The 23555-nt window shown below is 44.4% G+C and overlaps 1 protein-coding gene across 1 annotated transcript in view; it reads right to left on the bottom strand.

Moving 5' to 3' along the window:
- LOC115130060 (ecto-NOX disulfide-thiol exchanger 2-like) overlaps window positions 1–23555 on the bottom strand; it is a 203399-nt gene that overhangs the window by 137817 nt on the left and 42027 nt on the right. The window contains exons 3-4 of the mRNA XM_029660835.2: window positions 3887–4093; window positions 341–574 (exon numbers count right to left, since the gene is read on the bottom strand). Coding sequence (XP_029516695.2) covers window positions 341–574; window positions 3887–4093 — 441 coding nt within the window. The remainder of the gene's footprint in view (window positions 1–340; window positions 575–3886; window positions 4094–23555) is intronic.

The raw sequence follows: 23555 nt of genomic DNA, 5'->3' as shown, positions 1-23555 counted from the left end.
CACACACACACACACACACACAAAACCACCAGTCAAACACTCAGAGCACATGGGGCTTTTGAGTCTACAGCTTCTTTAAACCCAGAGACAGATTCATACTCAGACGGATAGAGAACATCAAGCTCTGCAGTGTGTTAAGGAGATTTGTCAACCAAACTAAATCAGAGGAGGACCACTGTGATAGACCAAGAAGTAGGGTTAGTTAGTATTATGGTATTGTGTTTCTTTGTTTGAGAGTCTGTCTCTGTATTGTTTCTGTCTGAGTACTGCGTGCATCTGTGTGTACTCCGGGAATCTGTGTGTACTGAATGTGTGTATGCCCTGGGAAATTGAGCCCCACCTTTGATCTTGTCGCCCAGCAGGCTACACTCGTGGTCTGAGTAATGGACGATGGGTGGAGGGGAGGGGGGTCTGAAACGGTCCTCCTCCATCCTCCTGCGGTGTCTCTCCTCTCTGGCATACAGGCGCTGACGACACTCCCACTCATACAAGTCGTCTCTGGCCTGGGCAAAGTCCACATGGAGCCGCCCTGTGTCCTTCTTGTCTGTACTGGAGCCCAGACGCATACAGTAGCCTGGAGGGAGAGGAACGGGGGTTGAGGGGAGAGCGAGAGAAAGAGAGGGGGAGGGGAGAGAGAGAGGGGGTTGAGGGGAGAGAGAGAGTGGGGGGTGGGGGGGGAGCATTAGAACCAATTGGTAACATCACAAGTGACATTTCACTCTGCTAAACGTGCAGGTGCAGGGCGATAAAGCGCCGTAAATACCCACAAACCACTTTCTATCAGACACCTGCATCTCACTCCTGATTCCTGGCATCCTCCATTTGGGTTGAAACTATCTGTCCATCCATCGCTCCCCATCCCTCTGAGGCTTTCCTCTTTTTAATCTGTTGGTTCCTGTCACAGCTGCATCCCAGCTAAAGTAGCTTTGTGGGGTTGGAGTAAACACCTTTCTGTTCTCTAAACTAATTCATAGAGAAGACTTGGAGACTAATTGGTCCTCTTGTGACACCCAAGAAAACACATCTCTCTCTCACTCTCGTTCTCTCTCTCTCTCTCTCTCTCTCTCTCTCTCTCTCTCTCGTTCTCTCTCTCTCTCTGCTTCCCACTCTCTCTCGTTCTCTCTTTCTGTCATCTCTCTTAGATATAGTCTAATAGAGGGAGTGTAATAGCTGGAGTCTAATAGCTGGAGTCTAATATATGGTACAATAGAGGGAGTCTAATAGAGGGAGTCTAATAGAGGGAGTAAGAGATGGTCTAATAGATGGTTGAATAGAGGGGGTCTAATAGAAGGGGTCTAATAGCTGGAATCTAATAGATGGTAGAATAGAGGGAGTCTAATAGATGAAGTCTAATAGAGGGAGTAAGAGATGGAGTCTAATAGATGGTCTAATAGAGGGAGTCTAATAGCAGGAGTGTAATAACAGGAGTCTAATAGAAGGAGTCTAATAGCTGGAGTCTAATAGATGGTGTCTAATAGCTGGAGTCTAATAGCTGGAATCTAATAACTGGAGTCTAATAGAGTGAGTCTAATAGAGGGAGTCTAATAGCTGGAGTATAATAGATGGAGTCTAATAGAGGGAGTCTAATAGCTGGAGTATAATAGATGGAGTCTAATAGAGGGAGTCTAATAGATGGAGTCTAATAGAGGGAGTCTAGTAGAGGTAGTCTAATAGAGGGAGTCTAGTAGATGGAGTCTAATAGCTGGAGGCGAATAGCAGGAGTCTAATAGATGGAGTCTAATAGAGGGAGACTAATAGAGGGAGTCTAATAAATGGAGTCTAATAGATGGAGTCTAATAGATGGAGTCTAATAGCTGGAGTCTAATAGCTGGAGTCTAATAGCTGGAGTTGAATAGAGGGAGTCTAATAACTGGAGTCTAATAGATGGAATCTAATAGAGGGACTCTAATAGAGGGAGTCTAATAAATGGAGACTAATAGATGGAGTCTAATAGCTGGAGTCTAATAGCAGGAGTCTAATAGATGGAATCTAATAACTGGAGTCTAATAGAGTGAGTCTAATAACTGGAGTCTAATAGAGGGAGTCTAATAGAGGGAGTCTAATAGAGGGAGTTTAATAGCTGGAGTCTAATAGATGGAGTCTAATAGAGGGAGTCTAATAGAGGGAGTTTAATAACTGGAGTCTAATAGATGTAGTCTAATAGAGGGAGTCTAATAGAGGGAGTCTAATAGAGGGAGTCTAATAGATGGAGTCTAATAGATGGAGTCTAATAGCTGGAGTCTAATAGATGGAATCTAATAACTGGAGTCTACTAGAGTGAGTCTAATAACTGGAGACTAATAGAGGGAGTCTAATAGAGGGAGTTTAATAGCTGGAGTCTAATATATGGAGTCTAATAGAGGGAGTTTAATAGCTGGAGTATAATAGATGGAATCTAGTAAATGGAGTCTAATAGAGGGAGTCTAATAGATGGAGTCTAACAGCTGGAGTATAACAGCTGGAGTCTAATAGAGGGAGTCTAATAGAGGGAGTCTATTAGAGGGAGTCTAATAGACGGAGTCTAGTAGATGGAGTCTAATAGAGGGAGTCTAATAGAGGGAGTCTAATAGAGGGAGTCTAATAGATGGAGTGTAACAGCTGGAGTCTAACAGCTGGAGTCTAACAGCTGGAGTATAACAGCTGGAGTCTAATAGCTGGAGTCTAGTAGATGGAGTCTAATAGAGGGAGTCTAATAGATGGAGTCTAATAGCTGGAGTCTAATAGATGGAGTCTAATAGATGGAGTCTAATAGAGGGAGTCTAATACAGGGAGTCTAATAGAGGGAGTCTAATAGATGGAGTGTACCAGCTGAAGTCTAATAAATGGAGTCTAATAGATGGAGTCTAATAGCTGAAGTCTAATAGATGGAGTCTAATAGAGGGAGTCTAATAGAGGGAGTCTAATAGATGGAGTGTAACAGCTGGAGTCTAATAAATGGAGTCTAATAAATGGAGTCTAATAGATGGAGTCCAATAGCTGAAGTCTAATAGATTGAGTCTAATAGAGGGAGTCTAATAGCTGGAGTCTAATACATGGAGTCTAATAGATGGAGTCTAATAGATGGAATCTAATAGCTGGAGTCTAATAGAGGGAGTCTAATAGAGGGAGTCTAATAGAGGGAGTCTAATAGATGGAGTGTAACAGCTGAAGTCTAATAAATGGAGTCTAATAGATGGGGTCTAATACCTGAAGTCTAATAGATGGAGTCTAATACCTGAAGTCTAATAGATGGAGTCTAATAGAGGGAGTGTAATAGATGGAGTCTAATAGAGGGAGTCTAATAGAGGGAGTGTAATAGATGGAGTGTAACAACTGGAGTCTAATAGCTGGAGTCTAATAGATCGAGTTTGATAGATGGAGTCTAAAAGAGGAAGTCTAATAGAGGGAGTCTAATAGAGGGAGTGTAACAGCTGGAGTCTAATAGCTGGAGTCTATTAGATTGAGTTTGATAGATGGAGTCTAAAAGAGGGAGTCTAATAACTGGAGTCGAATAGATGGAGTCTAATAGATGGAATTACATACTAGTAAGGGGATCTGGGACATTTATTCCAACACTCATAGTTGTCTTCTCATTGACCAACATAGTTATGGTCTCTGACTGAAGAGGGAGGATTTTTATTTCACAACAGCTCTTGTTGACTCCTAGTTGATAAACATAGTTAAGGTCTCTGACTGAAGAGGGAGGACATTTATTCCACAACACCTCTAGTGGTCTCCTCATTGACCAACATAGTTAAGGTCTCTGAATGAAGAGAGAGGACATTTATTCCACAACACCTCTAGTGGTCTCATCATTGATCAACATAGTTAAGGTCTCTGACTGAAGAGGGAAGACATTTATTCCACAGTACAGCTTGAAGTTTAATAGAAAACGTAGGAAATGTACCAGACAGGAAGAGGGCTCTGTCCACAGTGAACTCTTCGACAAATCGGATATGGCAGAAGTTCTTCTTGCTCTTTCGGATTGCAATGATCTCCCCCAACTGGCCGAACACCTCCACAATGAGCGCCTCAGTGGAGTTCTCTGGCAGACCACCCACAAACACAGTCTTACAGCCGGGAGGGCGCTCCCTCATGGCCGGAAAGGGAAGGTCTAAGCAACATGAAGAGAGAAAAGAAGGAGATTTATTTAATTGGATGTATGAACACATTCAGGTCTGTACAAGGAAAGGAGAGAGGTAAATACATAGAACCCGCAATACACTATTAATACTCTGCTCTAGCTAGCTCAAACAGCTTATTGCTGTCTCATTAGCTAATTAGTCTATGGCCGGTTAGCTAGCTAGCCTAATAGACTGTATCTAACTGATGATATCTACACACGCTGTTTCCCCTTTCAATCAAAAACAATGCTTGAAAGGGCCAAGTTGTTAAACACAGTTATATTTAGATACCTACTCAGCTAGCACATTTAATTCCTTGCAAGTTGTGGGAATGTACGTTTTTGGTATCCCATTGTATCTGGTAACAAAGCCATAAGTTCAGTGACTGGTAAAACGGAAAGTGTTTTTTAAATGTTCTGAGAACAGAAAATATATGTTATTTGAATGTAATTAAAAAACGTTTTGAGAACATTCTCTAAATGTTGTGAATGTTTTGAACGAAATATAATGGTTATTTGGAGGTTTTTTAATAACTTCCTGAAAACTTTCACTAAATGTTTCAATAACACTCCTAGTTTGGGTTAACGCTTTTGAAGTCAAAGCACAGATAGGACACATGGAAATGAATTTGCTGAGGCATTAATAATGCAAACGCATTTCTTTTTTTATTGTGGCACAGCGTGAGTGAGATTCAAACCTACAGTATGATATTCTTCTCTCTATCCATGGAATTAGTCCACTGCACCACCCGGATGGAGTTGGTATGTCAAGTATTTTATAACTAAAAAATAATTCAAAAAGACTCCATTTCAAAGGAAACAAGCACTCAATAAGATCAATTAGTGGGTGCGACCAACACACCTGAACACACTTAACAAGATAGAGGATAGAGAGAGTTTTGTTGACACTGAGAACGGAATGTATATATGTATATGAACGTTATTAATGTTTTCTTGTTTTTTTATGGCGAGTTTTCTTAATATTCTGAAAAATTAAATGAGGAAACCTGCAGAAAACGTTATACTGAAGTACTTAAATTCCCACAGAAGAATGTTTTTTCTTAGTGTTCTTTGAACTATTTGAGAACATTCCTAATGTCAAACCAGTTGGAGAACATTCCTAGAACATAACCAAAAATTGTAATTAAATGTAACCATGTTTGAACTTTTATGAAATTTTATTTTAAAGTAATGAAATAACAATAAAATTATTGTTATTATTTTGTCATCTTCAATGTGCTGAGAATGTTCCAAAGCCAACCAACTATCCTGCACCATTCCCAGAACGTTGTGGGAACGTTGTATGCAAAATAACTACAGGACAACCATGCTCTCACCAAGGTCTAAGAAACATATGGTTCTCAGAACATTAGGTGCTAGCTGGGAAGCAAACCAGCCATGTTAAACAATGGAAGAGGCTTGCTAGCTAAGGTCAGCTTCATAAATGTTATTGTAAGTTGAGCCACTTTTAAAATTCAGCATCACTCTGTCAAGAGAAATATAGTATTATTTCTAACATATCTACATACAGAACCAGTCAAAAGTGTTGGCACACCTACTCATTCAAGGGTTATTTATTTTTACTATTTTCTACATTATAGAATAACAGAGAAGACATCAAAACTATGAAATAACACACATGGAATCATGTAGGATCATGTAGGATCCAAAAAAGTGTTACACAAATCTAAATATATTTTGAGATTCTTTGCCTTGATGATAATTTTGCATTTTCATTCTGTACATTTTGGTGAGTTTGGACATTTACAAGTGAATGTGAAGGAGAGACATTGTGCAAATGAACAAAGTTTGGACGCATGCTTGTCTGAATGAATAACAGTCCTGGCTATGGAGCAGCACGTATACACGCCATGTCTGTGTGGAGTCAGGAGTTACCACACTCTTCCCTTCTTGAAAACACACACACAAAAAAAAAATATATATATACATATACACACACTACCGTTCAAAAGTTTGGGGTCACTTATAAATGTCCTTGTTTCTGAAAGAAAAGCAATTTATTTGTCCATTAAAATAACATCAAATTCATCAGAAATACAGTGTAGACATTGTTAATGTTTTTTAATGATGAATTAGCCTTTTAAAATGATAAACCTGGATTAGCTAACACTACGTGCCATTAGAACACAGGAGTGATGTTTGCTGATAATGGGCCTCTGTACACCAATATACTAGATATTCCATTTTTAAAAATTGGCCGTTTCCAGCTACAAATTAAATTTACAACATTAACAATGTCTACAATGTATTTCTGATCAATTTGCTAATTTAATGGACAAAAAAATTTGCTTTTCTTTCAAAAACAAGGACATTTCCAAGTGACCCCAAACTTTTAAATGGTAGTGTATACAGTTGAAGTCGGAAGTTTACATACTCCTTAGCCAAATACATTTAAACTCAGTTTTTCACAATTCTTGACATTTAATCCAAGTAAAAATTCCCTGTCTTAGTTCAGTTAGGATCACCACTTTCTTTTAAGAATGTGAAATGTCAGAATAATATTAGAGAGATGTCACGTTCTTATTTCCTTTGTTTTGTCGTTATTTAGTATGGTCAGGGCGTGAGTTGGGGTGGGCAGTCTATGTCTGTTTTTCTATGATTTTGGGATTTCTATGTTTCGGCCTAGTATGGTTCTCAATCAGAGGCAGGTGTCATTAGTTGTCTCTGATTGAGAATCATACTTAGGTAGCCTGGGTTTCACTGTTTGTTTGTGGGTGATTGTCTATGTCTAGTTGCTTGTGTCAGCACAGTTCTCATTATAGCTTCACGGTCGTTATTCGTTTTGTATAGTTTGTATTTAGTGTTCAGTGCTTTCTTTAATTAAAAAATCATCATATGAACACATACCACGCTGCATTTTGGTCCGCTCCTTACGATGATCGTGACAAGATAATTATTTATTTTAGCTTTTATTTCTTTCGTCACATTCCCAGTGGGTCAGAAGATTACATACACTCAATTAGTATTTGGTAGCATTGCCTTTAAATGGTTTAACTTGGGTCAAACTTGTCGGGTAGCCTTCCACAAGCTTCCCACGTTAAATTGGGTGAATTTTGGCCCATTCCTCCTGACAGAGCTGGTGTAACTGAGTCAGACCAGGACTCAAAGCCAACACCTCATTTGGCCGCCTTTCATTCCAGTTCTCTGCTGCCAGTGACTGGAATGAATTGCAAAAATCGCTGACGTTCGAGACTTTTATTTCCCTCACCAACTTTAAACATCAACTATCTGAGCAGCTAACTGATCACTGCAGCAATACATAGTCCGTCTGTAAATAGCCCACTCAATCTACCTACCTTATCCCCGTACTGTATTTATTTGATTTACTTTTCTGCTCTTTTGCACACCAGTATCTCTACTTGCACATCATTGTCTGCTCATTTATCACTCCAGTGTTAAACTGCTAAAATGTAATTATTCGCTCCTATGGCCTATTTATTGCCTACCTCCTCATGCCTTTTGCACACACTGTATATAGACTTTCTTTTTTCTACTGTGTCATTGACTTGTTTATTGTGTTATTGGCTTGTTTATTGTTTACTCCATGTGTAACTCTGTGTTGTTGTCTGTGTCACACTGCTTTGCTTTATCTTGGTCAGGTCGCAGTTGCAAATGAGAACTTGCTCTCAACTAGCCTACCTGGTTAAATAAAGGTGAAATAAAAAATAAAAAAAGGTTGTTGGCCTCCTTGCTTGCACATGTTTTTTCAGTTCGGCCCACAAATTTTCTATGGGATTGAGGCCAGGGATTTGTCATGGCCACTACAATACCTTGACTTGGTTGTCCTTAAGCCATTTTTCCACAACTTTGGAAGTATGCTTGGGGTCATTGTCAGTTTTGAAGACCCATTTACGACTGCGCTTTAACTTCCTGACTGATGTCTTGAGATGTTGCTTCAATATATCCACATAATTGTCCTACCTCATGATGCCATCTATTTTGTGAAGTGCACCAGTCCCTCCTGCAGCACAGCACCCCCACAACATGATGCTGCCGCACCCGTGCTTCACGGTTGGGGTGGTGTCTTCAGCATGCAAGCCTCCCCCTTTTTCTTCTAAACATAACGATGGTCATTATGGCCAAACAGTTCTATTTTTGTTTCATCAGACCAGAGGATATTTCTCCAAAAAGTATGATCTTTGTCCCCATGTGCATGTGCAAACCGTAGTCTGTATTTTTTATTACGGTTTTTGAGCAGTGGCTTCTTCCTTGCTGAGCGGCCTTTCAGGTTATGTCGATATAGGACTAGTTTTACTGTGAATATAGATACTTTTGTACCCATTTCCTCCAGCGTCTTCATAAGGTCCTTTGATGTTGATCTGGGATTGATTTGCACTTTTCACGCCAAGGTACGTTCATCTCTAGGAGACAGAACGCGTCTCCTTCCTGAGCGGTATGACGGCTGTGTGGTCCCATGGTGTTTATACTTGCGTACTACTACTTGTTTGTACAGATGAACGTAGTACGTTCAGGTGTTTGAAAATTGCTCCCAAGGATGAACCAGACTTGTGGAGGTCTACACATTTTTTTCTGAGGTCTTGGCTGATTTCTTTAGATTTTCCCATAATAATCAAGCAAAGAGGCACTGAGTTTGAAGGTAGGCCTTGAAATATATCCACAGGTACACCTCCAATTGACTCAAATGATGTCAAATACCCTATCAGAAGCTTCTAAAGCCATGACATAATTTTCTGGAATTTTCCAAGCTGTTTAAAGACACAGTAAACTTAGTGTATGTAAACTTCTGATCCACTGGAATTGTGATACAGTGAATTATAAGTGAAATAATCTGCCTGTAAACAAATGTTGGAAAAATGACTTGTGTCATGCACAAAGTAGATGTCCTATCCGACTTGCCAAAACTATAGTTTGTTAACAAGAAATTTGTGGAGTGGTTGATAAACAAGTTTTAATGACTCCAACCTAAGTGTATGTAAACTTCTGACTTCAACTGTATATATATAGTTTTTGTATTTCTTTTTGTATTTTTAATTTTTAAAGTGTTTTCAAGAAGGAACAGGTTTTTATCCATGAATTAATCGGTTCTCATCAGAGCTTTGCGTAGCTTTCAAACTCAGTGCACGATATTTACTAGTTTTGACAAATTTGATAAAAATTATAGCAACGTCTCCTCCCTGGGTATGCATGTGTGCCAACGCACCAGAATTTGGAAGCTCTTTGGACTAGCTTATGCATGTAGTCCACACACCATAGCCTACTTTACAATGGGTATTTTAAATGCATGTATACCTAATTCAGCTAACAGTGCTGTTTTATACTCTAGGCCGGGGTTCAAATAAAAGGAAAATCTACTTGATCTATATTGTGAAATTACATTTTTACATTTAGAAGTATTATTAGCGTAATAAACAGGCCTATTTGATGTGATACATAATTCATCTGATTAAATAATATATTCAGAGGCTTCAAGCTGGTAAAATCTATTAAAGTATAAAAAATATATATATTTGGAAATCTAAACCATGAGCTAACTTTCTGCAAGAGTGATAAAAACATTGGATAACTTTTTATTGATATCTAATGTTAATGTGAAACTATAGTGGGATAAATCAGAATCCATCGTCTTTAATCAGAGAGCTGGATGATTCTCTCATGTGAATGATTCATTCATTGCTTGACAACCCTGTAGAATGTAACAGGGTTGGATGGAATGAATCCCCAATAGATCAGACATTTCATCCCTAAGAAATGTGATCAGCGGAGTCTATATGGTCTAACTCAATACATGTCTGGATGACCATCTGTAGTTACAGACCAGGGTTCTTTAAGATTATTCCAAAGCCTTGTGGTAGCAGAACATAGGCCCTTTATCTATGTCACAGAGCATGGGCTCACATTGCTATGTCTTGTAGTAATAAAAAGCTTATTCTAAAGTATTGTGGTAGCAGAACAGAGACCCTTATGCTGAAGCGTTCCAGTTCCAGAATATTTATTTTGATTGTAAAGCTTAGCCCTCCCAGAGGACGAGACTGTGCCACTGTTGTTCAGATAAAGCCCTTCTCTCTGGAACTCGGCCCACCAATCATTTCCTCCTGACCCTACAGATTATGAGGGCACTACACTACAGAGTACACACACACACACACACACACACACTCTGAAGGGCATCTGTCCCTTCAGGGTAATTTTTATTTTTATTTTTTTATTTCACCTTTATTTAACCAGGTAGGCTAGTTGAGAACAAGTTCTCATTTGCAACTGCGACCTGGCCAAGATAAAGCATAGCAGTGTGAACAGACAACACAGAGTTACACATGGAGTAAACAATTAACAAGTCAATAACACAGTAGAAAAAAAGGGGAGTCTATATACATTGTGTGCAAAAGGCATGAGGAGGTAGGCGAATAATTACAATTTTGCAGATTAACACTGGAGTGATAAATGATCAGATGGACATGTACAGGTAGAGATATTGGTGTGCAAAAGAGCAGAAAAGTAAATAAATAAAAACAGTATGGGGATGAGGTAGGTGAAAATGGGTGGGCTATTTACCAATAGACTATGTACAGCTGCAGCGATCGGTTAGCTGCTCAGATAGCAGATGTTTGAAGTTGGTGAGGGAGATAAAAGTCTCCAACTTCAGCGATTTTCTGTCAATCGTTCCAGTCACAGGCAGCAGAGTACTGGAACGAAAGGCGGCCAAATGAGGTGTTGGCTTTAGGGATGATCAGTGAGATACACCTGCTGGAGCGCGTGCTACGGATGGGTGTTGCCATCGTGACCAGTGAACTGAGATAAGGCGGAGCTTTACCTAGCATGGACTTGTAGATGACCTGGAACCAGTGGGTCTGGCGACGAATATGTAGCGAGGGCCAGCCGACTAGAGCATACAAGTCGCAGTGGTGGGTGGTATAAGGTGCTTTAGTGACAAAACGGATGGCACTGTGATAAACTGCATCCAGTTTGCTGAGTAGAGTGTTGGAAGCAATTTTGTAGATGACATCGCCAAAGTTGAGGATCGGTAGGATAGTCAGTTTTACTAGGGTAAGTATGGCGGCGTGAGTGAAGGAGGCTTTGTTGCGGAATAGAAAGCCGACTCTTGATTTGATTTTCGATTGGAGGTGTTTGATATGAGTCTGGAAGGAGAGTTTACAGTCTAGCCAGACACCTAGATACATTTACATTTACATTTAAGTCATTTAGCAGACGCTCTTATCCAGAGCGACTTACAAATTGGTGCATTCACCTTATGACCTCCAGTGGAACAGTAGTGCATCTAAATCTTTTCAGGGGGAGGGGGGGGTGAGAGGGATTACTTTATCCTATCCTAGGTATTCCTTAAAGAGGTGGGGTTTCAGGTGTCTCCGGAAGGTGGTGATTGACTCCGCTGTCCTGGCGTCGTGAGGGAGTTTGTTCCACCATTGGGGGGCCAGAGCAGCGAACAGTTTTGACTGGGCTGAGCGGGAACTGTACTTCCTCAGTGGTAGGGAGGCGAGCAGGCCAGAGGTGGATGAACGCAGTGCCCTTGTTTGGGTGTAGGGCCTGATCAGAGCCTGGAGGTACTGAGGTGCCGTTCCCCTCACAGCTCCGTAGGCAAGCACCATGGTCTTGAAAAGCGGATGCGAGCTTCAACTGGAAGCCAGTGGAGGGAGCGGAGGAGCGGGGTGCGGTGAGAGAACTTGGGAAGGTTGAACACCAGACGGGCTGCGGCGTTCTGGATGAGTTGTAGGGGTTTAATGGCACAGGCAGGGAGCCCAGCCAACAGCGAGTTGCAGTAATCCAGACGGGAGATGACAAGTGCCTGGATTAGGACCTGCGCCGCTTCCTGTGTGAGGCAGGGTCGTACTCTGCGGATGTTGTAGAGCATGAACCTACAGGAACGGGCCACCGCCTTGATGTTAGTTGAGAACGACAGGGTGTTGTCCAGGATCACGCCAAGGTTCTTAGCGCTCTGGGAGGAGGACACAATGGAGTTGTCAACCGTGATGGCGAGATCATGGAACGGGCAGTCCTTCCCGGGAGGAAGAGCAGCTCCGTCTTGCCGAGGTTCAGCTTGAGGTGGTGATCCGTCATCCACACGGATATGTCTGCCAGACATGCAGAGATGCGATTCGCCACCTGGTCATCAGAAGGGGGAAAGGAGAAGATTAATTGTGTGTCGTCTGCATAGCAATGATAGGAGAGACCATGTGAGGTTATGACAGAGCCAAGTGACTTGGTGTATAGCGAGAATAGGAGAGGGCCTAGAACAGAGCCCTGGGGGACACCAGTGGTGAGAGAACGTGGTGTGGAGACGGATTCTCGCCACGCCACCTGGTAGGAGCGACCTGTCAGGTAGGACCCCAGCGTGGGCTCGCGCCGGAGATGCCCAACTCGGAGAGGGTGGAGAGGAGGATCTGATGGTTCACAGTATCAAGGCAGCCGATAGGTCTAGAAGGATGAGAGCAGAGGAGAAGAGTTAGCTTTAGCAGTGCGGAGCGCCTCCGTGATACAGAGAAGAGCAGTCTCAGTTGAATGACTAGTCTTGAAACCTGACTGATTTGGATCAAGAAGGTCATTCTGAGAGAGATAGCGGGAGAGCTGGCCAAGGAGCTGGCCACACGTTCAAGAGTTTTGGAGAGAAAAGAAAGAAGGGATACTGGTCTGTAGTTGTTGACATCGGAGGGATCGAGTGTAGGTTTTTTCAGAAGGGTGCAACTCTCGCTCTCTTGAAGACGGAAGGGGACGTAGCCAGCGGTCAGGGATGAGTTGATGAGCGAGGTGAGGTAAGGGAGGAGGTCTCCGGAAATGGTCTGGAGAAGAGAGGAGGGGATAGGGTCAAGCGGGCAGGTTGGGCTCCCGGCCGTCACAAGACCCGAGATTTCATCTGGAGAGAGAGGGGAGAAAGAGGTCAGAGCACAGGGTAGGGCAGTGTGAGCAGAACCAGCGGTGTCGTTTGACTTAGCAAACGAGGATCGGATGTCGTCGACCTTCTTTTCAAAATGGTTGACAGAAGTCATCTGCAGAGAGGGAGGAGGGGGAGGGGAGGAGGATTCAGGAGGGAGGAGAAGGTTGCAAAGAGCTTCCTAGGGTTAGAGGCAGATGCTTGGAATTTAGAGTGGTAGAAAGTGGCTTTAGCAGCAGAGAGAAGAGGAAAATGTAGAGAGGAGGGAGTGAAAGGATGTCAGGTCCGCAGGGAGGCGAGTTTTCCTCCATTTCCGCTCGGCTGCCCGGAGCCCCTGTTCTGTGAGCTCGCAATGAGTCGTCGAGCCACGGAGCGGGAGGGGAGGACCGAGCCGGCCTGGAGGATAGGGGACATAGAGAGTCAAAGGATGCAGAAAGGGAGGAGAGGAGGGTTGAGGAGGCAGAATCAGGAGATAGGTTGGAGAAGGTTTGAGCAGAGGGAAGAGATGATAGGATGGAAGAGGAGAGAGTAGCGGGGGGAGAGAGAGCGAAGGTTGGGACGGCGCGATACCATCCAGTAGGGGCAGTGTGGGAAGTGTTGGATGAGAGCGAGAGGGAAAAGGATACAAGGTAGTGGTCGGAGACTTGGAGGGGAGTTGCAACGAGGTTAGTGGAAGAACAGCATCTAGTAAAGATGAGAGGTGTGAGCGTATTTCCTGCCTTGTGAGTAGGGGGAAGGTGAGAGGGTGAGGTCAAAAGAGGAGAGGAGTGGAAAGAAGGAGGCAGAGAGGAATGAGTCAAAGGTAGGCGTGGGGAGGTTAAATGCCCAGAACTGTGAGAGGTGAGCCGTCCTCAGGAAAGGAGCTTATCAAGGCATCAAGCTCATTGATGAACTCTCCGAGGGAACCTGGAGGGCGATAAATGATAAGGATGTTAAGCTTGAAAGGGCTGGTAACTGTGACAGCATGGAATTCAAAGGAGGCGATAGACAGATGGGTGGGGAGAAAGAAGAATGACCACTTGGGAGAGATGAGGATCCCGGTGCCACCACCCCGCTGACCAGAAGCTCTCGGGGTGTGCGAGAACACGTGGGCAGATGAAGAGAGCAGTAGGAGTAGCAGTGTTGTCTGTGGTGATCCATGTTTCCGTCAGTGCCAAGAAGTCGAGGGACTGGAGGGAGACATAGGCGGAGATGAACTCTGCCTTGTTGGCCGCAGATCGGCAGTTCCAGAGGCTACCGGAGACCTGGAACTCCACGTGGGTCGTGCGCTGGGACCACCAGATTAGGGTGGCCGCGGCCACGCGGTGTGGAGCGTTTGTATGGTCTGTGCAGAGAGGAGAGAACAGGGATAGACAGACACATAGTTGACAGGCTACACAAGAGGCTACGCTAATGCAAAGGAGATTGGAATGACAAGTGGACTACACGTCACGAGTGTTCAGAGAGTTAAGCTTACGTAGCAAGAATCTTATTGACTAAAATGATTAAAAAGATACAGTACTGCTGAAGTAGGCTAGCTGGCAGAGGCTGCGTTGTTAACTAAGTAGGCTAGTTGGCATTGGCTGCGTTGTTGACACTACACTAATCAGTGTAGATGTCCACATATTCAAGGTCGGAACCATCCAGGGTGGTGATGCTGGTCAGGCGTGCGGGTGCAGGCAGCAAACGTTTGAAAAGCATGCATTTGGTTTTACTAGCGTTTAAGAGCAGTTGGAGGCCATGGAAGGAGTGTTGTATGGCATTGAAGCTCGTTTGGAGGTTAGATAGCACAGTGTCCAAGGACGGGCCGGAAGTATATAGAATGGTGTCGTCTGTGTAGAGGTGGATCAGGGAATCGCCCACAGCAAGAGCAACATCATTGATGTATACAGAGAAAAGAGTCGGCCCGAGAATTGAACCCTGTGGCACCCCCATAGAGACTGCCAGAGGACCGGACAGCATGCCCTCCGATTTGACACACTGAACTCTGTCTGCAAAGTAATTGGTGAACCAGGCAAGGCAGTCATCCGAAAAACCGAGGCTACTGAGTCTGCCGATAAGAATATGGTGATTGACAGAGTCGAAAGCCTTGGCAAGGTCAATGAAGACGGCTGCACAGTACTGTCTTTTATCGATGGCGGTTATGATACCGTTTAGTACCTTGAGCGTGGCTGAGGTGCACCCGTGACCGGCTCGGAAACCAGATTGCACAGCGGAGAAGGTACGGTGGGATTCGAGGTGGTCAGTGACCTGTTTGTTGACTTGGCTTTCGAAGACCTTAGATAGGCAGGGCAGGATGGATATAGGTCTGTAACAGTTTGGGTCCAGGGTGTCTCCCCCTTTGAAGAGCTTTCCAATCCTTGGGGATCTCAGACGATATGAAAGAGAGGTTGAACAGGCTGGTAATAGGGGTTGCGACAATGGCGGCGGATAGTTTCAGAAATAGAGGGTCCAGATTGTCAAGCCCAGCTGATTTGTACGGGTCCAGGTTTTGCAGCTCTTTCAGAACATCTGCTATCTGTATTTGGGTAAAGGAGAACCTGGAGAGGCTTGGGCGAGTAGCTGCGGGGGGGGGAGGGAGCTGTTGGCCGAGGTTGGAGTAGCCAGGCGGAAGGCATGGCCAGCCGTTGAGAAATGCTTGTTGATGTTTTCGATAATCATGGATTTATCGGTGGTGACCGTGTTACCTAGCCTCAGTGCAGTGGGCAGCTGGGAGGAGGTGCTCTTGTTCTCCATGGACTTCACTATGTCCCAGAACTTTTTGGAGTTGGAGCTACAGGATGCAAACTTCTGCCTGAAGAAGCTGGCCTTAGCTTTCCTGACTGACTGCGTGTATTGGTTCCTGACTTCCCTGAACAGTTGCATATCGCGGGGACTATTCGATGCTATTGCAATCCGCCACAGGATGTTTTTGTGCTGGTCGAGGGCAGTCAGGTCTGGAGTGAACCAAGAGCTGTATCTGTTCTTAGTTCTGCATTTTTTGAACGGAGCATGCTTATCTAAAATGGTGAGGAAGTTACTTTTAAAGAATGACCAGGCATCCTCAACTGACGGGATGAGGTCAATGTCCTTCCAGGATACCCGGGCCAGGTCGATTAGAAAGGCCTGCTCACAGAAGTGTTTTAGGGAGCGTTTGACAGTGATGAGGGGTGGTCGTTTGACTGCGGCTCCGTAGCGGATACAGGCAATGAGGCAGTGATCGCTGAGATCCTGGTTGAAGACAGCGGAGGTGTATTTGGAGGGCCAGTTGGTCAGGATGACGTCTATGAGGGTGCCCTTATTTACAGAATTAGGGTTGTACCTGGTGGGTTCCTTGATGATTTGTGTGAGATTGAGGGCATCTAGCTTAGATTGTAGGACTGCCGGGGTGTTAAGCATATCCCAGTTTAGGTCACCTAACAGAACAAACTCTGAAGCTAGATGGGGGGCGATCAATTCACAAATGGTGTCCAGGGCACAGCTAGGAGCTGAGGGGGGTCGGTAGCAGGCGGCAACAGTGAGAGACTTATTTCTGGAGAGAGTAATTTTCAAAATTAGTAGTTCGAACTGTTTGGGTATGGACCTGGAAAGTATGACATTACTTTGCAGGCTATCTCTGCAGTAGACTGCAACTCCTCCCCCTTTGGCAGTTCTATCTTGACGGAAGATGTTATAGTTGGGTATGGAAATCTCAGAATTTTTGGTGGCTTTCCTGAGCCAGGATTCAGACACGGCAAGGACATCAGGGTTAGCAGAGTGTGCTAAAGCAGTGAGTAAAACAAACTTAGGGAGGAGGCTTCTGATGTTGACATGCATGAAACCAAGGCTTTTTCAATCACAGAAGTCAACAAATGAGGGTGCCTGGGGACATGCAGGGCCTGGGTTTACCTCCACATCACCCGCGGAACCCTAGAAGGACTAGTATGAGGGTGCGGCTAAAGGCTATCAAAACTGGTCGCCTAGAGCGTTGGGGACAGAGAATAAGAGGAGCAGGTTTCTGGGCATGGTAGAATATATTCAGGGCATAATGCGCAGACAGGGGTATGGTGGGGTGCGGGTACAGCGGAGGTAAGCCCAGGCACTGGGTGATGATGAGAGAGGTTGTATCTCTGGACATGCTGGTTGTAATGGGTGAGGTCACCGCATGTGTGGGAGGTGGGACAAAGGAGGTATCAGGGGTATGAAGAGTGGAACTAGGGGCTCCATTGTGAACTAAAACAATGATAACTAACCTGAACAACAGTATACAAGGCATATTGACATTTGAGAGAGACATACAGCGAGGCATACAGTAATCACAGGTGTTGAATTGGGAGAGATAGCTAAAACAGTAGGTGAGACAACAACAGCTAATCAGCTAGCACAACAACAGCAGGTAAAATGGCGTTAACTAGGCAGAGGGAGGGTCGGATTAACTACACACAGAGCCTGAGTGCGGCTGGGGCCGACAGATAAAACATAAACAAGCAGAATGGAGTACCGTGATTAATGGACAGTCCAGCATGCATCAGCTATGTAGCCAAGTGATCAGTGTCCAGGGGCAGCGGTGGATGGGGCAGGGAAGCTGGACTGGCGAGTGTTATCCAGGTTTAAAAACTAACAATGACTAAATAGCTTGTAGCTAGTTAGCTGGTTAGCTTCTGGAGGTTCTTGAGTGTGTTCTAAAAATTAAAAATAATAGCGATTCCGTATCACATTGGGTGAGGCAGGTTACCGGAAGGTATAAACAAATTAAAACGGGCTGTGGCGTTCTGGATGAGTTGTAGGGGTTTAATGGCACAGGCAGGGAGCCCAGCCAACAGCGATCTAAAGAGATAGAAAGTAAATATGGGTCCAGTGAGTGTTTGGGACGCTGGAAGCGATTCAGACGGTTAGCAGGCCTGTGCTAACAAGCTAACAGTTAGTAGGCCGGGGCTAAACAAGGTAGCAGTTAGCGGACCGGGGCTAAACAAGCTAGCAGTTAGCAGGCCGAATTAGCAAGCAAGGAGATAGCAAGGGCTAGAGAGTTAGCCTTTGGGGGACGTCGCTATGGGGTGAGTCTGTTTATTTCTCTTCATGCGGTGACATCGATAGACCGGTCGTGGGTCCGGATATTGTAGCCCAGGAGTATGCTACGGTGGTAGCACAAGGGCTCTGGCCGGGCTAGCTTCAAGCTAAGTGGGTGGAAACGCTAGCCAGGAGTAATCATCCGGGGTTGCGGTGGGAATCCGGGGATAAAAAAAATAAATAATAATAAATAGGTCCGTTATGCTCTGGTTAGAGTCCCATTGCTCGAACTGGCGAGAGCTTTCCGAGCTAAAGGTTAGCTGATGACCGGTTAGCTGAAGACCGCTAGCAATGTTTTGCTGACTGATAGCTGGTAGTTAGCTGGCTAGCTTCAGTCGAGGGGTTCCGGATCCGAAGTAAATATAAATACTTTAGGAAAAATAGCTACATTGGATGAGGCGGGTTGCAGGAGAGTATTTAGAAGTTGAGGTTTAGCAAAATGTTTTAAAAGATATGCGAAGAAAAACAAAAAGAAACTAAAAAAACGATACATACAAAGGGACGCGACACGACAAGACGTCTTACTGCTACGCCATCTTGGATCACACATTTTATTTTTGAAAGAAATATTTAATTTTTGAGATACTGTGTTTTACCTCTTGGAGATGTAAAAGTGAGTACTGTACATTAAACTTTCAATGTAATTCATAAGAAATCAAAACAAATTGAGAAGTAGAACATAAACATACTGTAAATGAATGTGACATGACAAAGCATTTTTAAGCACAATCAATGGTTATCATTCATTTGTATAATTAAACTCTAGCATTGATGTATTTGTTTATGATGTCCTGGTATATAAGTTGACTTGCATTGAACTTCGGGTAGGTTTGGAGTATGAGTTATGGATAGGCCACTTTCTCACAGACCTCCAAGCACAATTCGCTGCATTGTGTATCACACCACTTATCCTCTGGGTTAGAAAAAGAGGTCCATTGCTCTACACAGTCCTCGTCCTTGCCCTGATAACTATGAGGCTCCCCTCTCATCCAGTACACTGTGGTCAGGGGAGTGCCATTCACACATTTCCAGATCCCTTCTTCATCTCTGTCAGTCAGACCAATCCAGAATCCCTTGTCGATTAATTCATGGATAAATACTTGTTCCTCTCTGCTGTTTATGATCACCAGGTCTGCTCCTCTTCTTAGACAGTCCTGTCGACTCTCCGTCCACAATTTAGTCCCTTTAGAGATGTGGTACAAACTGCAGCTGAAATACCTCTATCCCAGTTGAGACTGTTGCTTTAGCATGGAGAGTTTTGTCTGGGTGATGGTCCCTCTCTTTAGTCATGGCGTTGTTACTGCTCTGTAACTGGTCTCTCTCTGCTGTGGAGTTGGTTTTACAGTTTTTCTCATAACTGCCAAGAACACCATTATAATAGAGACACAGGCCTGTGATCCGAGCAAGTAAGAGAACACACAGCAGCCCCAGACAAACTGCAGCAGCTCTGGAGTGACTCATCTTCGAAGGGACATCATTTATCTTGTTTCTGAAGTCATGAGATGTGATGTGTCGTGATTGGTATAGATAAAGACATCTTCATTATCTGCCACTGTCTCAGTGATTCTACCTGACAGACTGAACAGTGTGGTAGCTGTATGTTGTGTCTGGGACTGTTTCCTGTCCATTGATGGTTAGTGACTAACATGTTTCCTTTCCACATACATACATTTCTGCAAGTTGACATTTATTGTCATGTCCTGGAGGCAGACCTGGCTATAATGTAAAATATAATGAAAACAAAAATTTGCTTTTTGGTCTTAACTTAAGGTTAGGCATTAGGGTTAGCAGTGTGGTTAATGTTAGGGTTAGGTTTAAAATCAGATTTTATGACTTTGTGGGTGTGCCAGCTAGTGACCACTCTGCAAAGCTGCCTCCAGAACAATATTCATGATGAAAAACACTAACCTGCTACATTTCCTGGTAGGTAGTGAGGCATAAACACCAATGCACACCAACGCAATGGTAACTCTCTTACCGTGTTGAGTGTTCATAGCAGGAAGGAGTGATGGGGGAGGAGCACACACTTCAGCATGGTGTGATTCCTCACACACACTTCAGCATGCTGTGATCACTCACACTAACACTTCAGCAAACTGTGATCACTCACACTAACACTTCAGCAAACTGTGATCCCTCACACACACTTCAGCATGTGATCACTCACACAAACACTTCAGCAAATTGTGATCCTTCACACACACTTCAGCACGCTGTGATCCTTCTCACACACACTTCAGCACGCTATGATCCTTCTCACACACTTCAGCACGCTGTGATCCCTCACACACACTTCAGCACGCTATGATCCCTCACACACACTTCAGCAAACTGTGATCCCTCACACACACTTCAGCACGCTATGATCCCTCACACACACTTCAGCAAACTGTGATCCCTCACACACACTTCAGCACGCTATGATCCTTCTCACACACTTCAGCACGCTGTGATCCCTCACACACACTTCAGCACGCTATGATCCCTCACACACACTTCAGCAAACTGTGATCCCTCACACACACTTCAGCACGCTATGATCCCTCACACACACTTCAGCAAACTGTGATCCCTCACACACACTTCAGCATGCTGTGAACCCTCACACATACACTTCAGCATGCTGTGATCCCTCACACACACACTTCAGCATGCTGTGATCCCTCACACACACACTTCAGCATGCTGTGATCCTTCACACACACACTTCAGCACGCTGTGATCCCTCACACACACACTTCAGCATGCTGTGATCCCTCACACACACACTTCAGCATGCTGTGATCCTTCACACACACTTCAGCACGCTATGATCCCTCACACACACTTCAGCACGCTGTGATCCCTCACACACACACTTCACACCTGACCAAAGGACATCAGCAACACTGCAGCAAAGTTAATCTCAATACAGGGTCAAAATAGTTTTTTTTACGCTTATCTTAACTTTTTTTGCAAATTGGAGTGGATCCTGTCATGTATTGTCATGTTATGTCTTGTTCCTGTTCTTTCTCTTCTCTTCGTTTCCCCCTGCTGGTTGTATTAGGTTACCTTCTCTCCCTTTCCTTCCCCCAGCTGTTCCTCATCTCCTCTAACTACCTCGTTTACTCTCTCCCACCTGTTTCCTTTTTTCCCTCTGATTAGGTCTCTATTTCTCTCTCTGTTTCGGCTTCTGTCTTTGTCAGATTCTCGTTTGCTTCACCCTTGTCCTGTCCTGTCGTAATCTGCCTCTTCATCAGATGCTACGTGTGATCAGGTACCTCTGTCCTCTACAACACGCGCCTACCCGGAGAGACCAGCAGTCTGTCGGCGCTAACCCTGCTATTCTCCTCTGCTGCTAGAAGGGGACTCTCCTGTTAAGATCAGAGGACTTTATATTTGTTTGTCGCCCTCTCTGCGGATTGTCTATGTTGTATATCGATACATCTGAAGAGGATCTATGTCTTCCCTGTGTTTGGACATTAAAAGACTCTGTTTCTGTTAAACCGCTTTTGGGTCCTCACTCACCTGCATAACAGATCCAGGGTGTCTGGGATTATGGTGTTGATGTAAGCCATGACCAGCCTTTCAAAGCACTTCATGGCTACAGATATGATTACTACAGGGCGAGAGTCATTTAGACAGGTTACCTTAGTGTTTTTGGGGACAGGGACTATGGTGGACTGCTTGAAACATGTAGGTATTACAGACTGAGTCAGGGAGAGGTTGAAAATGTCAGTGAATACACTTGCCAGCTGGTCAACGCATGCTCTGAGTTCGCGTCCTGGTAATCCGTCTGGCCCTGCGGGCTTGTAAATGTTAACCTGTTGAAGGGTTTTATTCACATTGGCTACAGAGAGCGTGATCACACAGTCGTCTGGAATCAACCGGTGCACTCATGCATAGTTCAGTGTTGCTTGTCTTGGAGCGAGCATAGAAGGCATTTAGCTCATCTGGTAGGCTTGCGACAGTGGGCAGCTCGTGGCTGGGTTTCCCTTTGTAAACCATGATAGTTTACAAGCCCTGCCACATCGGACGAGTGTCAGAGTTGGTGTAGTAGGATTGTATCTTGGTCATGTATTTCTGTTTGATGGTTTGTCTTAGGGTGTAGTGGGATTTCTTATAAGCGTCCAGATTAGTGTCCCGCTCCTTGAAAGCAGCAGCTCTAGCTCAGTGCAGATGTTGCTCAGTGCGAATGTTGCTCAATGTGAATGTACACCTGTTATTTGCGCACATACGCTCGCGCGCGCACACACGCACACACACACACACACACACACACACACACACACACACACACACACACACACACACACACACACACACACACACACACACACACACACACACACACACACACACACACACACACGACCTGCCTAGCTTCTCCACTTCGTAGGGGATTTGAAGGGCATCTGTCCTCTTTCTTTTCAGTCCCATGTAATTATGGACAGACACTCTCATACAGCCACGCCACTTCCTTTAGAAGTCTCTTTTGCTGACTGAGATGTGAGGAGTGCTTTGTGAAAGAGCAGAGGCAGAGAGAGACGCAGATTGGCATTTATTGAGATGACTCATGTACTGCAGGCAGCTCTGCAGGTAGCCACAAGATGGCACAGCCACAAAGTCTTAAAAACAACGATTTTAAACCTAACCTTAACCACACTGCTAACCTTATGCCTGACCTTAACTTTAAATTACGACCAAAAAGCAAATATATATAGCTAATTTTGACTTTGTAGCTGGCCCATCTAGTGGAAATCGTTCAGCTCTGCCTCAGGACAAGATTCATCCCAAAAAAAAACAACCTGCGAGAGAGATAGAAAAGGAGACAGAGAACGGAGCGAGAATCGGACGAATGAAAAATAGAGATAAAAAAGAGAAGATAGAGGGGGGCTGGATGGAGATGCACATTGACACGCTCCTAGCCAGAGAGAGAGAGGGGTGCTGGATGGAGATGCACATTGACATGCTCCTAGACAAAGAGAGAGAGAGGGGGGCTGGATGGAGATGCACATTGACATGCTCCTAGACAGAGAGAGAGAGGGGGCTGGATGGAGATGCACATTGACATGCTCCTAGCCAGAGAGATAGAGAAAGAAAGAGAGTGAGACTGCGGGCTTGTGTGTGAGAAAATACTGTTCTGCAGGGCTGTTGTTATTCAGATCAAGGTCAGTGTGAGGGGCAGTATGGTGTCAGGGTAGCCTGGAGGTCCTGCTCCCTGTGATGGCCACCATATGCAGCCTGTTGACCTGCTGCCCTGGAGATGACAGGGCCACTGACTCACCAGGCTCCTTTAACCCACACAAACACACAAACACACACACACACACACACACACACACACACACACACACACACACACACACACACACACACACACACACACACACACACACAATATTTTTTGCTCCAGTTTGCTACAGCAGGAAAATAATCTTGCAGCAACAGGAAATGTGAATTATTATGTGGATTATAATTAAGTTTGAAATTTCAAAGTGGAAATTACAAATATCTGAAGCATTTTTAAAACCCCTAAGGACCCAGGCTGGGTTTCTACTAAGCTAACATATGGAATTGTTTTAGATACGAAGGATCATTTAG

This window comes from Oncorhynchus nerka, linkage group LG6 (genome assembly GCF_034236695.1).
Source record: "Oncorhynchus nerka isolate Pitt River linkage group LG6, Oner_Uvic_2.0, whole genome shotgun sequence".
In the NCBI taxonomy this organism is placed as follows: Eukaryota; Metazoa; Chordata; class Actinopteri; order Salmoniformes; family Salmonidae; genus Oncorhynchus; species Oncorhynchus nerka.
This window is presented reverse-complemented; position numbering and strand designations above follow the sequence as displayed.